Genomic DNA, 13,860 nt, shown 5'->3' on the forward strand with positions numbered 1-13,860 from the left:
CACTGATTCGGTCACTCACCAAACACTTTGCAGGCCTCTGAGGCCCCTGGGTGTCACAGAGCATCAGTGCTGGGAGACTAACCTAAAGGTGGACTGCGAGAACCCACCTAGGCACAGAGATGGAGCGACACAGTGGTTGCAACCATGGGCTCACATGTCAGAACGATTGTGAGGTGGGCTCAGGAACAGGGATCCCTTCGCTCTGCCCCACGTGGGGTCTCTCGGAGCCTTCGCCGACTCAGTTGGCACTGCAGGGAAAAGACTGGCAATCTGCTTCTATCAAGATTATGGCCACAAAACGGCAGCAGCACACAAAAAAAAACCAAAAAACCCCTATGGGCCAGTTCTACTGGGACCTATAAAGGTTGCCATCAGCTTGAATTGACCGCGCCAGGCAGGCTGGTTGCATTAGGGTCTTTCACAAAGCGGGAAGGTGGGGTGGGTGGGGGGTAACCAGGCCTGCGTCCCAGTCCTCATTGGTTGCTGACAAGTCTCTGCCAACTCATGTGCCCATGTGCACAGAGCAGAATGGCCCCAAGGCTGTGACTTTTCTGAGGAAGGTTTGCCAGGCCTCTCGCCCGAGGTGCATCTTGGGTGCGTTCATAGCCCCCCACCTTTTTGGCCCGTAGTCAAGTGCTTAGTCACTGACCCCACCCCCCGGGGGTCTAGGTATGCAGTCTCTCCCTCACACAGTCCTTGAACTGAGTCCAACTCATGGTGACCCCTTGGGACCTGCCGCTGTAGATTTCGAAGGCTGTGGATCTTTGCGGGAGTCGACGGCCTCCTCTTTCTCCTGTGCCTATCAAACACTGGAGGGCGCGTTCACTGCCCGGAAGTCACCAGACTAATATCCCTGGAGATGAGGGGAGGTGTCGGCCCCGTCTTGTCTGTTTTACACAGGTTTAACCCTGACTACCTTTCAAGGCAGGGCTGGGGCTGGGTGCAAAACCCAAAACAAACAGCACTGAAGAAAAAAAAAAAAGATTTCTTCAATGAATGTGGCTTTAAAAGTGCCTTAACGTTGATTTTCTTAAAAAAAAGGTAAACCTCTTTCTGTCTCCCCTCCCTCACAAGGCCCAGCTTCTCTTAAAAACATGAATATGTCCAACCCGGGGTAACCAGAGTACAATAAATAAACAGTAAACACAAAAACATACTTTATTTGTTTCTTCTTTATACAAAATAAGGAAACTAGAAGCGTTCGACTTCCAAAAAAGTATAATACTGTACATCCTGACGGCTCAGCCTCCAGGCCCCAAGCGGGGGAGGGGGGCAGTCTGGGGGCCAGAAGCCCAGCCACCTGGGCGCCTCCCCCAGCGGGAGAGCAGGGTGGGCGAGTGTTCGAGTCCGGCCCGGACACCCGGACTCCAAAGAAATGTCCAAGTAAGGGAGAGTGGGCGGAGGTGGCCCCCCACCTGCGATGTCCTAAGCACACCCCCTCCATCCCCAGCCTTCCTTTCAGGGCTGACCTTGAGCCTCAAGATCGGCCACCAGGGGGCGCCTACGAGCACACGCGAAGGTCTGGCTCCCGGGTCGGGCTGCAGCAGGCGCGGGCTCCCATCTCTGCTCCGGACCCCTCTCTCCCTTCCAATGGCGCGCGCTCTTATCGCTGCTTCTTAAAAGCCAGGGGGAGCAGAGTGGGGCAGACGATAACCAAATGCAGCTCTGGATCACAGAGAGGGGAAAAATAGCGTCTGGGCCCCTGGGCCTCAACACTCTCTTGGTCCAAAGAAGCGGCGCGCGGGTGGGTGGGGGTTCCCGGGAAGTGGAGAGCGCGCTGATCATCTGGACCCTCCGGAGTGCCGACTTCCGTGCTCCCCTGAGACGGCTCTTGGCGGCCGGGTCGGCCACCCCTCCTCCCTCGGAGAGCCGCCGGTGGAGTGCGGACCGAGAGAGAGGCGCGGCGGGGGTGGTGGGGTGCCTTTCGGTTGAGGGGCGGCTGCGTCCCAGGGGGTGGGGGGCTGCTCGGCGGCCTTACCACACAGCGGCTTCGTTGAGCTCGGGGTTGGGGTGCGACAGGGGTCCGCTGTAGCCGCTGCTGCCGCTCATGGGGAAGGGTGGGCTAGGCCCGCCGCTGAACACCTCGCCCGGCAGAGGGTGCAGCGCGCCCGGCAGGCCCGGCTCCGGGCTGGGAGTGTCCGGGTGCGAGATCATGTCGGTGAACCTGGGGTTGTCGCCAGCGTGCGGCCCGGCCAGCTGCGGCTCCAGCGCGCCCAGCGGCGTGGAGCCTGGCCCCGAGGCGGCCAGGAAGCTGGAGTCGGCCGGGGACTGCGCCTGCGACGGCGGGCCGTGCGCGAAGAAGTCGTAATTGCCACCGGGCCCGTAGTAGTCACCTTGGTAGTCTGCGGGAGGGGACAGGAGGGACAGGCAGTGGTCAGAGACGGCGGAGTCATCAGGCATCGTGGGGACGCAAAGGCCAAAGGGAACGGGGATCAGAGACTCAAAAGAGGAGGCCAGAGGCTCAGGGGAGGGACAGGGAGGGGCGCTGGGGAAGCCCCAAGCCCCTCAGGATGGCAGAGGGTGTGAAGCCAGGGGTCAAGCTGGCACGAGAGACAAGGAGAGATAAGGAGACACTCATAGACAGGAAAACTCAGAGAGTGGGAAGGTGTCCTGGTCGCTGGAGAGACACAAAGAGGCCCCGAGACAGAGATAGGGCACGGCTGTAGGTCGCAGCATAGGGGGCAGCAGGGAACCCCCAGATGCGAAGGCTGGAGGAGGCTTGGACACAGAATGGGACCCAGAGAAACGGAGACAGTGGAGATGAGAGGGGGGACGCATGTCCTGGTACATAGTGAAACAGCCAGGCAGAGGAGAGAGGCGCCGGACACCCACCCCACCCCGCCTGGCACCAAGCGGGTCAGGGACAAGGGAGCCGAGAGGCGGGAAAGGCTCCAGATGTCTGTGCGGGGTGAGCGGAGACCTGAGGCCAGGCAGCGCCTATGCAGAGGGGAGTAGCTGGGAAGGGGCAGTGCCCAGAGCGGCGTGCCCTGGGAGCGCCAGGAAACGGGACATCAGCGCGCACGGGCCTCTGAGGCCTCTAAGTGATTTCCCGCAGTTCTCCGACCTGATTCAGCGCTCAGTCCCACCCTGGGCTCTCCAGGGCACCGGGGCGCCCCCCACCTCGCCCTCTGGGAACTGATTGGGTGGAGGGGAGAAAGACGGCCTCTAGTCGAACCCTTTGGGTTTGCAAGAGCACCCCGTTTCTGATGCATTGAGGGACATCGAACCCTTTGAGACGCTAGGGATAGCTTCTGTCTTCTCCCTCCAAAATGTACAGATGCGAGCAGCCCTGAGATCCCCGGGCATAGGAGCCTCTGGGTCACACACCTCAACCCAGCGGGAACAATTGCTGGAAGCCTCTGCCTTCCTCTCACGACCCCTCCCCCCCAGGTCCTTCGGGACAGCCCCCACCCCCCTCGACGGATTGGGGAAGGGGATCCCACGAAAGAAGCTCCTGGTAGCTACCCCACCCCGCTTCGGACGGCGGGAACAGCAGCCGTGCTCCCTCGTGCTCAGCCCGGTCCGGAGTCTCCGGGGTCACCCGGTCTAGTGCCTGACGCTGCCACGCCCCCACCCCCAACCCCGCTTCACTCTCCAAACTCTGAAACCAGCCCAAACGCGGAGGGGAGGTCCGGCGGGGCGGTTTGCAGAAGGTTCCGGCGGTAACTAAAGCGGCCGCCTTTTACTTTCTAAAAATCGCCCATTCCTTTCTGCCCAGGAGGGTAGGGGGAAGGCCCGGAGCAAGGAGGTGGGGGCCCCAAAGGGACGGAGTTGGCGACACCCGCGCCCGCAGCGCGCCGTCAGCCCGCTAGGGCCGCGGGCCCCCGCGAGGGGCGCGCCGCCTCCGCCCATATGGCGGCCGGGCCGGAGGTAATTGGAACAAACGCCGTCTGAACAGGGCACAAAAGCCGCAGCTGGGGCTTTGTCCACGCTCCCACGGGGAGCCACCGGCCCCGCCGCCCGGCTCCTTTCTCGCCCGCTGCCGGCCGCCGCCGCCGGGAACTCCCAGCGCGGATTAGGCGGGGCCGCTTTGCCGGGGACCCGGGAAGGGGGATCCTACACCCCCTCTCCCCGCGCGCCATTCCAGAGAAAAGCGAGCCCGCGTGGCAAGAACGGGCCAGTCTCCACCGCCCCCCATCCAGCCGGAGCCCACCGAGAGGTGGCGAGATAGGTGCGGGACCCGCGGGTCCTCCTGGAAGCCTCGGTTAATTACCCAGGCGGGGAAAAATTCCTGGCCGCGATCGCCCCTTCATTATTTAGAGCCAGAAAGGCTGGGAGTGGAGACCCCACCCCCCACCCCAGGACACACGCAACACCACACAGCCCTTGAGCTAGGCGCTGGACTCCCTTAAGCCCGGGTCCTGTCACACACTGTCTCCCAAGAAAAACAAACAGTTCCTAGGTCGGCAGTGTCTGGGATCCTGAATCTCCGAAGGTCCCTCCAGGGCTGCCTCCTGCCTTGCTCCGCTCACCCTCCCATGCCACCAACTCCATTCTACTAAGGAAAAAAAGCGACTCTCTTCAAAAGGGGAGGCTAAACCCTAGGCAGGCACAGTGCCAAGGGCACTCAGAACCCAAGCCACCACTCAGATATGGGACCTCTGGGGCTCCCTGAAGTCAGAAGCGAGGTTCAAGGCTCTGGAGAAGGTCGGTGGTGAGCTGGAGCCGCCATAGGGGATGGGGGTGAGCACAGGAAAAGTCGGACGAATCGGGACAGGTGGCCTAGCGACTGAAGAAAATGAGAACGTTCCAAAGGAGGCTGGAGGAGGGAGGGAGGAAAAGGGTGATCCCGCAGAAAGCTCACCCAGGGCGGAGGCCCCTAAGCTCCTCTTCGGGTTCCCCCTATCCCTAGCCCAGGCCCAGTAGGCTTCTGTGCTTGCCCCATCCCACCCCGCAGAAGCGGATTAGCGCGGCTGGGAACAACTGCTGGCATCGGAGCTCGATGGAACCAGAGCTGTGGCCCTGAATTCCAGACCCCATCCTGGCCCAAGGCGTTCCTCCGCTGCGCAGCGGGCTGTGGCGATTTCGCTAGGTTGTACTGTGCGCGCTCGCTTTGTCTGGTGGGCACCTGGGGGTCTCGGTGTGCTCTGCGACTCTAGGGTCTGGGTGGACCCTAGACTCTCTGAGTGGACAAGTACTCTCAGAGTACCTGTGTGTAACTGAGGGTCCAGATGCGTGTCCCTGAGGTCTCTGCCGCGGGAGCCTCACTGCATTACCCGGTGTGCGCCACGGTGGGGGCGAGCGCGCACAGGGTTGATCGCGTGTCCAGGAAGCGCCTGTGGACGCGCAGGTATCTGTTAAGGTGTCTTCAGGCCAGCGTGTGTCTTGCGTGGATGCGTGCGCTTTAGTATCTGGGGTGGATGGGATGGCTGTGTTGGCGGCTCAGAGCTCGCGGGCACAGGCACGGCGGCTTCAGTGCCTAGAAGTCGCCGGTCGAGGTGTGGGACAGCGCCTTCGCGAGAGGAGGGCCTTACCTCCATAGTAGGTGTAAGGGGTGGACCCCAACATCTCAGATTCGTCCAAGCGGCCGCCCAGCGGACGCATGCGTCGCGGACTCCGGAAAAAGGCGTGTCTCCGGGCACCCAGCGCGCTCAGCTGTTTCATTCGACGTTCTTTGGACCGTCGGTTCTGGAACCATACCTGGAAAGGAAAGAGGACGGGACCGTTAGCTCCGGGACCAGGGGTGACCTGCGGTCCCCTCCCAGCCCACGGCACTCCCGCTGGGTCCTAGCGCCTCCTGCGCACCAGGATTTCCCCGAGGCGGGAGCTGGTCGGATTAGGCCGGGAGGGCTACGGAAGGGCTTCCGCGAACCAGCCAAGGGTGAAGGATTTTGCGGACCCGTGGGGCGACTCATAAAGACTTGGGCTTCCTGATCCTCCGGCTGCCCGCAGCCTAACGGCTTTCTAAAGGCCTCTCGCACAGGCCGGGCTCAGCCTGGGCCTCGGCCCCTGGGCCGGGGAGCTGGGCTCCAATCCCAGGCAGGGCCAGGGTCTACTAGGAGCAGTGGGTCTTTTTCTGCTGCGAAATCAGGGAAGAAGAGAGGGGCCCAGGATCTCAGAGAAGCTTCAAGCCCTCTTTGAAGGGGGGGGGGTGTACTTTAGAGAGATTAGGGGACAGGACCGATTGACCCTATCTTTTGGGCCCATTTACTCAGCTGTTTGGGACCTCCCTTGGGTGCCCGCGCTAGGCACAGTTCTTAGCTAAGAAGGCTGGTGGGCTCCTCTAGGCTCCTGGGGCTGTAGGAACCGGGGAAGGTGGCCGGGCTGGGCCGCACCTGAATGACACGCATGTTAAGACCGGTCTCTTGCGCCAGTTGTTCGCGGATGTGGCGCGTGGGCTTGGGCGTCGCGGCGAAGGCGGCTTTGAGTGTCTCCAGCTGTTTGGCCTTGATGGTGGTGCGCGGGCCGCGCCGCTTGGTGCCGGAGTTCTGCTCCTCATTCTCGTTGTTGGCCGTCTCCTTGTCCGACGAAGTCGAGTTGTCCGTCTCCTTGGGGTCATCCTGTAGCGGGTCTTGGAGGTCCGGGGACAAGCTGCGGTCTGTACAGGATGACACTGGGGAGGGAGAACGAACAGCAAGGGAACAATGGCATCAGAGGCAGCCCAGCGCCTCCAAGCCGCTTGCAGGTCTGACCTGGCCGGGCCACCTCCCGCCGGGTGGGTTCATCCCCAAACCTTGTGGCAGCCCCTCCCCCCGTCTCCCTCCCCTCCCTTGCAGGTGGGCCTGGCCCTAGGAAGAGACCAGCTCTGGTTCCCTCTGTACATCCTGGCTATTTCTGGGTAGGGTGGGGGAGAAGGTGCCTTTTGGGTTAGGGGGTTAGTGGAGGGGGGTCGGATGCCCCCTGGGGTTTCTGATCCTCCTCTCCCTCCTCCAGACCCCAATTAGAGCAGCCCAAAGTGGCCAGGCACTCAAAGAATGGAGAGAAAGGGAGGAGATAGAGTTCCAAATGAGAAACCGGAGCAAGGTAGGAAGGGCTTTTGAATAGAAGGAGGAGGGGGAGGGCTGGCGATCCCTATCCGAATCCTGTGTAGGGTAGGGCCTGACTCCTGACTCCCTGGTCCCAGATGCGCCCTCTGAGCGCCGTTGGGACAGAACGCTAGCCCGGGGCGGGCCGCATACCGGAGTTGAGGCTGCCCTCCTTGAGACTCGAGGAGCTCAGGTAGTCGTCCTTGCACACGAACTTGTTCTCGTCGATGACGTAGAGCTCCTCGCCTGTGGACAGCTGCTTGTTGCACACCATGCAGGTGAAGCAGTTGAGGTGAAACACTTTGCCGCGAGCCTTCCGCACCAGGTCGCTGGGTGAGATGCCTTGCGAGCAGCCGGCGCACTTGGTGCCAAAGCGCCTGCGGACACAAAGCGGCTGTCACTGCCCCGCGGGGTCTGGGTCCTGTTTTCTGAACCCTTGACCTCTTGCCAGGCGCCCTGGGCAGCCTCCATTTCCAAATCTGTCCAATGGAACTGCCCCCACCGGCCCCCCATCTGTCCAAATATTTTGCACTGATCAGTCGGGTTTACTTGGTCTCTACCAAGGCCAGGCGGTGGGTGCAGCCTTCAGCAAGGCAGAGGCCCCATAGCCCCCAAGATGCTCTGCCTTTCCCATCAGCTCCACCCTCTCCCAGCCCAGGGAGATGCCGTGATTCTGAGGACCAGGGAGGGTTTTGAAGCAGGCAGGCCCAGTCTGGACATCTTTGTCACCTGACTTGGCTCAGAAAGGGAAAGACCCTCCTGTCAGTTGTCCTGGCTCAGCTTGGGCCAGCCTGCTTGGCTTGGGGGGCCGCTAAGTAGGGCGCTGTCTCCAGAGCTGGGTTTGAGGAGGCAGGGCAGAATCCCCTGTCAATCCCTAGCGCCCAGAGGGAGCCTTCTAATCCCACTCAGGGACCCCTGGCCAGCAGGGCTGGGGGTGGGGAGGGGGAAAGCGGTGATAGGGGGAAGGGTTCTGGAAAGCAGGGTCTGAGTCTTTACCCTCCCCCCCAACCTCCAAGTCTGGAAGGGACAGGGGAGGGATGTGAGCAGAAGACAATTCTTAACCCTGTACCTAAGGCTAGCACACCAGGTCACAGGATCCGGTCCGCCCTCCCCCTCTGCCATTGCCCGTGTCCCCGATCTAATTTCTTTTCCTTCTCCCTGGAGTGTGTTAGGAGTGCCAGTTTCTCCCAGAATGAGTGGTTCCGGTGGCATCATTAGGTGCTGGGAGCGGGTGGGGGAGAGAGAAATCAGAAAGCCCCGGGACTCTGGGCCCCCCCCCACACACACACCTACCCACAGCCCCTGTCTCTAAACAGGGTGAATTTGGGTGACGTTGATGTAGTGAGGGCATTAGAAGCCATAAGTCACTTTTGGCCTTATCCGGCAGTGTAATTGGCCATATGCACCTTATCAAAAATCATTAGGCGGTTTGCAAGCTCCGCCACATTAGGGGCGGCGGGCCTCTGGGGCCGGGGAGTTTACACGTGTAAAGGCGAGGCTGACATTTTCTCCTATTCAAATTCCCCAGCGCCAGCCGCCCAGGCTGCAGGCTGCCTTTCTCCCTGGTGCTAATCACACCCTCCTTCTCTCACCACCAGAATTCTCACTCACAAAGCCGCGCTGGGCGCTGGCTCCGGCAGGCAGGGCAGTGCTGCTGCAGGCCCCACAACCTTCTAGGATTTGCCTTGGCATCCCCTAGCCTGGACAACGGAGGTCTCCAGGCCATCAGCCCTGGCCCACCCAAGAACCCACAAGGGGGTGGGAGTCGGTGACGGAGCTCAGGCCCTGAAGTCCTGTTTCTCAGCCCCCATTTCATTTGCTGTTGTAGTTGTTGTTTGTTTTGCTTCAGGAGAGAAAATGTTTCATAGTGGCAGAGCAGGGCTGGAAAAGATTTCCCTGCTCCTCACCAGGAGGCCCTTTTCTGGCCCAGAGGGGGAAGGGCCCCCCTCTGGGCCTGGGAAGTTTCTGTCTGTTCAGGAGGGCTCTGGGGCTCTGGCCTGGCAGTAGGACAGCCTGTGCGCTCCAGCTCTCGGCCTAGTGGAGTAGCCTCCAGCCGTCCCCAACGCCCTGAACCAGGCTGAAGGCTTCTGCCCTGGGGTCCCAGGCTCCGGGAAAAGGAGAGGCCGTTGTTGAGCAAGTTTGTCAAGGCTCCTTCAGCTGCCTGGGAGCCCTGGCCTGGGGGACCCTGTAACGGACAGCAAAAGCGGCGTCCTGTTTCCTCCCCCCCACCCCCCCACCCCCCAGCCCTGGGCTGCGCCCGAGGCCCGCGGAGAAGGCAACGCGCTGCCCGGAGCCCTCTCGAAGCAGGCGAGCTCGGGAGCTGGGCTGCGTTTCCTCAGGAGCGGAGCGCACTCCGGGCGGGCGCAGCCGCAGCAGGGCGGGCAGCCTCTTACCTGAAGAAGTCATTTTTGCAGTAGAGCTTGCCCTCGCGCGAGAAGCACTTCTCCGAGAGGTTGGTCTTACACTCGCAGCACTGAACGCATTTGATGTGCCACGCGCGGTCCAGCACGTTCAGCAGAAAGCGGTCAAGGATGGGTCGCTCGCAGCCGGCACAGTGCACCATCATAGCCCCGCGCGCCAGCGGCTCGGGCCGCCTAGCACTCCCTTTGGGCCCCCGGCCCTCCGGCCCCCCCTCCCCCCCAGGCCCCGCCGCGGTGTTCCGCCTGGGGTTTCGGCTGCGGGCAGGAGAGTCCGCTCGGGGCCGAGACTCTGCGGGGCAAGTCCGGAGGCGATCTCCCGCCTGGCGCGGGGCTGGGGCTGGGGCGGGAGGGCGCTCACAGCCGCATGCCGGAGCCGCGCTCCTCGGCGCTGGTTCCAGGCTCCTCCAGGTGGCTCGTGGGGGTGGCTGGCTTCGGCGCTGCCGAGCGGCTTTCCCCGGTGGCTGAGGCTCCGGCACTTTCCCCCACTTTCAAGCGGTCCGGATCCTCATCTTTGTCTGGCCGCCGCCTAATTCGCGCATCCTTATTCAGATTTGGTGACGTGGCGCGGCACGTAGGGGGCCCGGTGGCCAATGGGCGCGCCGTGGCCATGGCAACCTCTTAAATTTATAGCATATCTAAATTGGCTACAACATTGCGGTCGGGACAGAGCAAAAAAAACAAGGCATCAGTATTGTGGAGTATTAGCTTGTACCTGGTGCGGACGCTAAGTAAGTATTTACCGTTCAGTTTGGGGCTTAGGGTGGGGGTGGCGAGGGCTGCGCTATCTGAAAGATCCCCAAAGCAGTCAGTCTCTCTCTCGCCTGCCTAGCAAGTGGGGGCCGGGGTTACAAGGCCGAGTGGGGAGGGACTCCTGCCTCCTCGCCATCCCTGGAACTTATAGAAGTTGCTGGAGGCCGGGAGCGGGCTCAGCATTCGCCTCCGAGTCTCAGGCCAAAGCCCGCCCAGATGGGACTTCCCCAGCCCCTGGCGCGCCCCTGGGCTCAGCGCCCTCGGAGCTGGGCTGCGCAGTCGCCCCAGCCGAGCCCGGCCTCCTTTTGTCATACGCGGGTCTGGGGCCCAGGCAAGCCTTTCTCATGGAGAGAGAGAAAGAGCGTGCGCGTTCAGAGGCCGTTGGGCTGCTTGTCTTTTTAGCCGGCTTGCAGGGTCTATCCAGGCCCAGGTTGGGGGACCGGAGGTTAACTGACCTGGGCCAGACCCCAGGGAGCTTCCCGCCTGAGCACGCTGCCCACGGTGCTCTGGAGGGGGACCAGGAGGATGTCCAGGACGGATGGACCTTCCTGCTGTCAGCTCCCAGGTATCTGCGAGGACAGCCTGGTGCTCAGCGGTCTCTCCTTTTCTCAATGCACCTTCCTGATTGTGGGGCAGCCAGTCCTATTCCTGGGATCACACTTGGAGGCTGGTATATGACCAGCTGTGTGAGCGCTATCGTCATCCATGTGAGGAACATCGGTGGTGGGTGCCAGTAGGAGAAGTATGGGGAAGCGCCGGAGTGTGGGGTGAAGGCAGGGAGTAGGGGAGGGAGAGGAAGGGGCCCCTGGCCTTCGCAAGGGGACCCGCCTGCTGATTTGACCTTCTCCCGATTCAGCCTGAATTATCCCAGTGCTGCCTGGGCCTGGAACCAAGGGCTGGGAAGAGAGGGGCGGCTTGGAACGTCTGTTTGGGCGTGTTTCCTGAGTTTGCAGAGCAAGGCTGGAGAGTGCAGCTTTGCAGCCGTTCATCTGTTTGCCCGGTGCCCACAGCGTGTGCCTGTTTGTGTTTACTTGTTGAAGCGTCTGTGTGCGGGTGGGTCGTCCCGGTGCGTTTGGAGTGCCTGTCGCTGGCGTGTGCGACCTTGAAGGCGGAGGTCCGCCTCTGTGGCTGCGAATGTGCACGTATTCACTGGGTGCCCTTGTGTTTTCGTTGGTCCTGTGCACGACAACTGAGTATGCCTACCAGAGAGGCCGAACCTGGTGTATGTGAGGGTGCATAAGATGAGTGTGTGTGTCTGTGTGTGTGTTGATGGAAGGGAGACTTTGAAATGTCGGAATGGTGAAATTGGGTGTGTACGTAGCATTTGACTGCTGGGTAGCCTGTGTAGAGGTGGCTGAGCCCTGTGGGCTGTGTTTTGTGCGGAGAATGTTGTGTCATGGTTGCTGTGTGGCTTAGCAGGGTTTGTGTGTGTGTGTGTGTGTGCATGCCTGTGCGCTCATAGCAAGACTTTCTCTTACGGATTTTTGGGGGGAGATTTTTTTTGGGGCATATGGTGGACGCTCAATCCTACTGTTTTCTCTCCAGGCTTAGTAATGCCCCCACACACACACACACACAGCCTTTGGGAGAGGGAGAGGGAATTGAGGGGTGCTGTTAGGGACATCCACCCACAGGCTGTCTCTGGACAAAGGCCTCTGCCTAGCAGGCTGGTACCTGAGGGAGAAAGATAGCATGGCAGTGTGGAGGCTGGGGGAAACAAGCTAGTCCTGGAGCAGGCAGCACAGCTTCCGCCTGGCCACTTGGACACAGGGAACAGTGGGGGACAGGCCCAGCCAGAGGCTCCCGGAACCCCAGAGCAAACCAAAATTACAGGCCCCTGTGACAGGCCGGCCTGTCGCAGCTCCAGCTGGGATGGGACAGGGAGAGAAACAGGAGGCACCCAGGGTGGGCGGAGGTGAAGTCCGGGTCTTTGTCTCACCAGGGGTGGGGGTGGGGGGTATCTGTCCCGATGTCTGTCTTCCTTTCTGTCTAGATGGCTCAGCCTTTGCTCTCCTTGCAATCCTACCTTCCCTCTATCACTTTCTTCTCTATTTCTCTGTTTTTCTCGCCCCCCCCCCTCATCTTCCCTCCATTTCCCTGCTGGACGTTCCAGTCCTGTGCCTGATGCTGCAACTGGCCCTGCAGTTATGAGTTTCATCCTGCCCACAGAGATTTGGGGGTCCCGGAGAAAAGTCAAGCTTCTTACCACCCCACCCTCCCCAATCACTCCCATTGTGACAAAACCCTGCTCTCTGACCTCCTCGCCTGCCTCCTAGATACACTGGGCCACCTCCGGGCATCCTCTATCCCCCAGATGCCCTGGGGCCCCCAGGCTCAGGGCCACCCTCCCAGCTCAGCTCGAGACCTGTCCACCCAATAGGGATGTGACTGCCTCTTCCCTAGGCTGTTCCTCCTTGGAAGTGCCTAAATTGGGACACACAGCTGGGCGAGTCACACAGCTGGGTCCCAGCAGCCAAGGCACCAGGCAAGAGAGGTTTGGGGTGTGTGTGTGTGTGTGTGTGTGTGTGTGTGTGTGTGTGTGTGTAAAGCAGCAGCAGAGGGGCAGGGGCGGGATACCCGTTGCAGGATGCCAGGGTGCCCTTGAGATCATCTGGAGGAAGTTGGACTTGCCCAGGGTACTCAGGACCCAGCCCCTGTGTCATCCAGGGGAACCTGGACTTCTGCCATGCCACAGCAGAAGAACCTCCAGGACATCTCTGCGGGTCTCCAGCAACTCTGTCCCCCTGCAGGAGTCCAGCCACCCACCGGGGCCCCAGGCAACCAGCAGCAAACAGGAGCTCACTAACTATTATCCCGCCTGAGCAGCGCTAACAGATGGCGACCAGGCAGCGAAATCCTCCCCTATATGTAACTAATAAACCACTTGTGTCTTAACAGGGTAATGCATGGAGACTCCATGTCACTTATACAAGATGTTGATGGAATTTACTATAGGAAAAAATCTTCCTCGTAGAGTAGCGTATCAGCATTACAACTCGACAGACGGCGGAGGGATAAGTAAAACAGACAAAAGACAAACAGGACAATAATCTGTTTCCAATCACTTAAGCCCTGTAGAGTTAGTAATATGCGGTTGCATATTCCCCCTTGAGTTCGGTAATTAATTACGGACGAGAAGGCGCACATCCGCCCAGGGTGGGGAGTTTCGGAGGCCCGGCGGACAGGGGACCCAGAGGCGCGACGCCACTGCCGCCCGTCTCTGCGCTTCCAGTCCAGCCACCCGAAGCCTGGCCCTCCGGCCAATTGGAGTTGACCTTCCGGCAAGTTGGAGAGGACTCTTCTGTCGCACCTCCCAGTTCCTGACCAGAAATTCTTCTTCTTGTGAAGATTCGCCCCCTTTCACCCCTTTGGGCCACCAGAATCCCTTTCCTCGCCCTTCCTCGCCCTTGTTAAGTCTAGGGCCTTAGAAAGCCCACACGTGCCGGCTTTCTTGGGCGAACGCGCGCTAGGGGCCGCGGTGGAGGAAGGACCCTGGGAGGCGCTCCCCTTGCCCTTCTTGTTCTTCTCATCGCCTCTTGGAGGACGCAGTGGTCCCCTCTCCATTTCTGTCACTATCACCACCACCACCCCCACGCCCCACGTTAAGCGTCCTCAACCCCCCGCCCCCCCAAGAGCCAGCGCGGCGTTAACATTAAACAAACGCAGCGAGCGCCTCGGAGCTGCGCTCTCGGCCGGGTCTGCGCGGCGGCGGCGGCAGCGGCGGC

The 13,860-nt window shown here is 61.0% G+C and overlaps 1 protein-coding gene across 1 annotated transcript; it reads right to left on the reverse strand.

Annotated features, from left to right (window-relative positions):
* Positions 1-1,974: 1,974 nt before the first annotated feature.
* Positions 1,975-9,531, reverse strand: LHX5 (LIM homeobox 5). Its single transcript, XM_004709549.2, has 5 exons — positions 9,359-9,531; positions 7,119-7,342; positions 6,276-6,553; positions 5,475-5,640; positions 1,975-2,342 (listed from the first exon to the last, which is right to left on the reverse strand). Exons 1-5 carry the CDS (start codon positions 9,529-9,531, stop codon positions 1,975-1,977), a joined length of 1,209 nt encoding a protein of 402 aa, XP_004709606.1.
* Positions 9,532-13,860: the final 4,329 nt, after the last annotated feature.

The sequence above is a fragment of the Echinops telfairi genome, unplaced genomic scaffold, assembly GCF_000313985.2.
Source record: "Echinops telfairi isolate 266 unplaced genomic scaffold, ASM31398v2 ScPeMD7_7412;HRSCAF=8450, whole genome shotgun sequence".
NCBI lineage: Eukaryota > Metazoa > Chordata > Mammalia > Afrosoricida > Tenrecidae > Echinops > Echinops telfairi.

What these genes read in the sequence shown, in the direction of transcription:
- LHX5 (XM_004709549.2), bottom strand. Translation starts at nt 9,531, where the DNA reads ATGATGGTGCACTGTGCCGGCTGCGAGCGACCCATCCTTGACCGCTTT. An exon ending in GGAGGGCAGCCTCAACTCCG is followed by an intron (nt 6,554 to 7,118) that starts GTATGCGGCCCG and finishes CTCCCTCCCCAG; the next exon opens with TGTCATCCTGTACAGACCGC. An exon ending in CCCTTACACCTACTATGGAG is followed by an intron (nt 2,343 to 5,474) that starts GTAAGGCCCTCC and finishes CCCCTCCCGCAG; the next exon opens with ACTACCAAGGTGACTACTAC.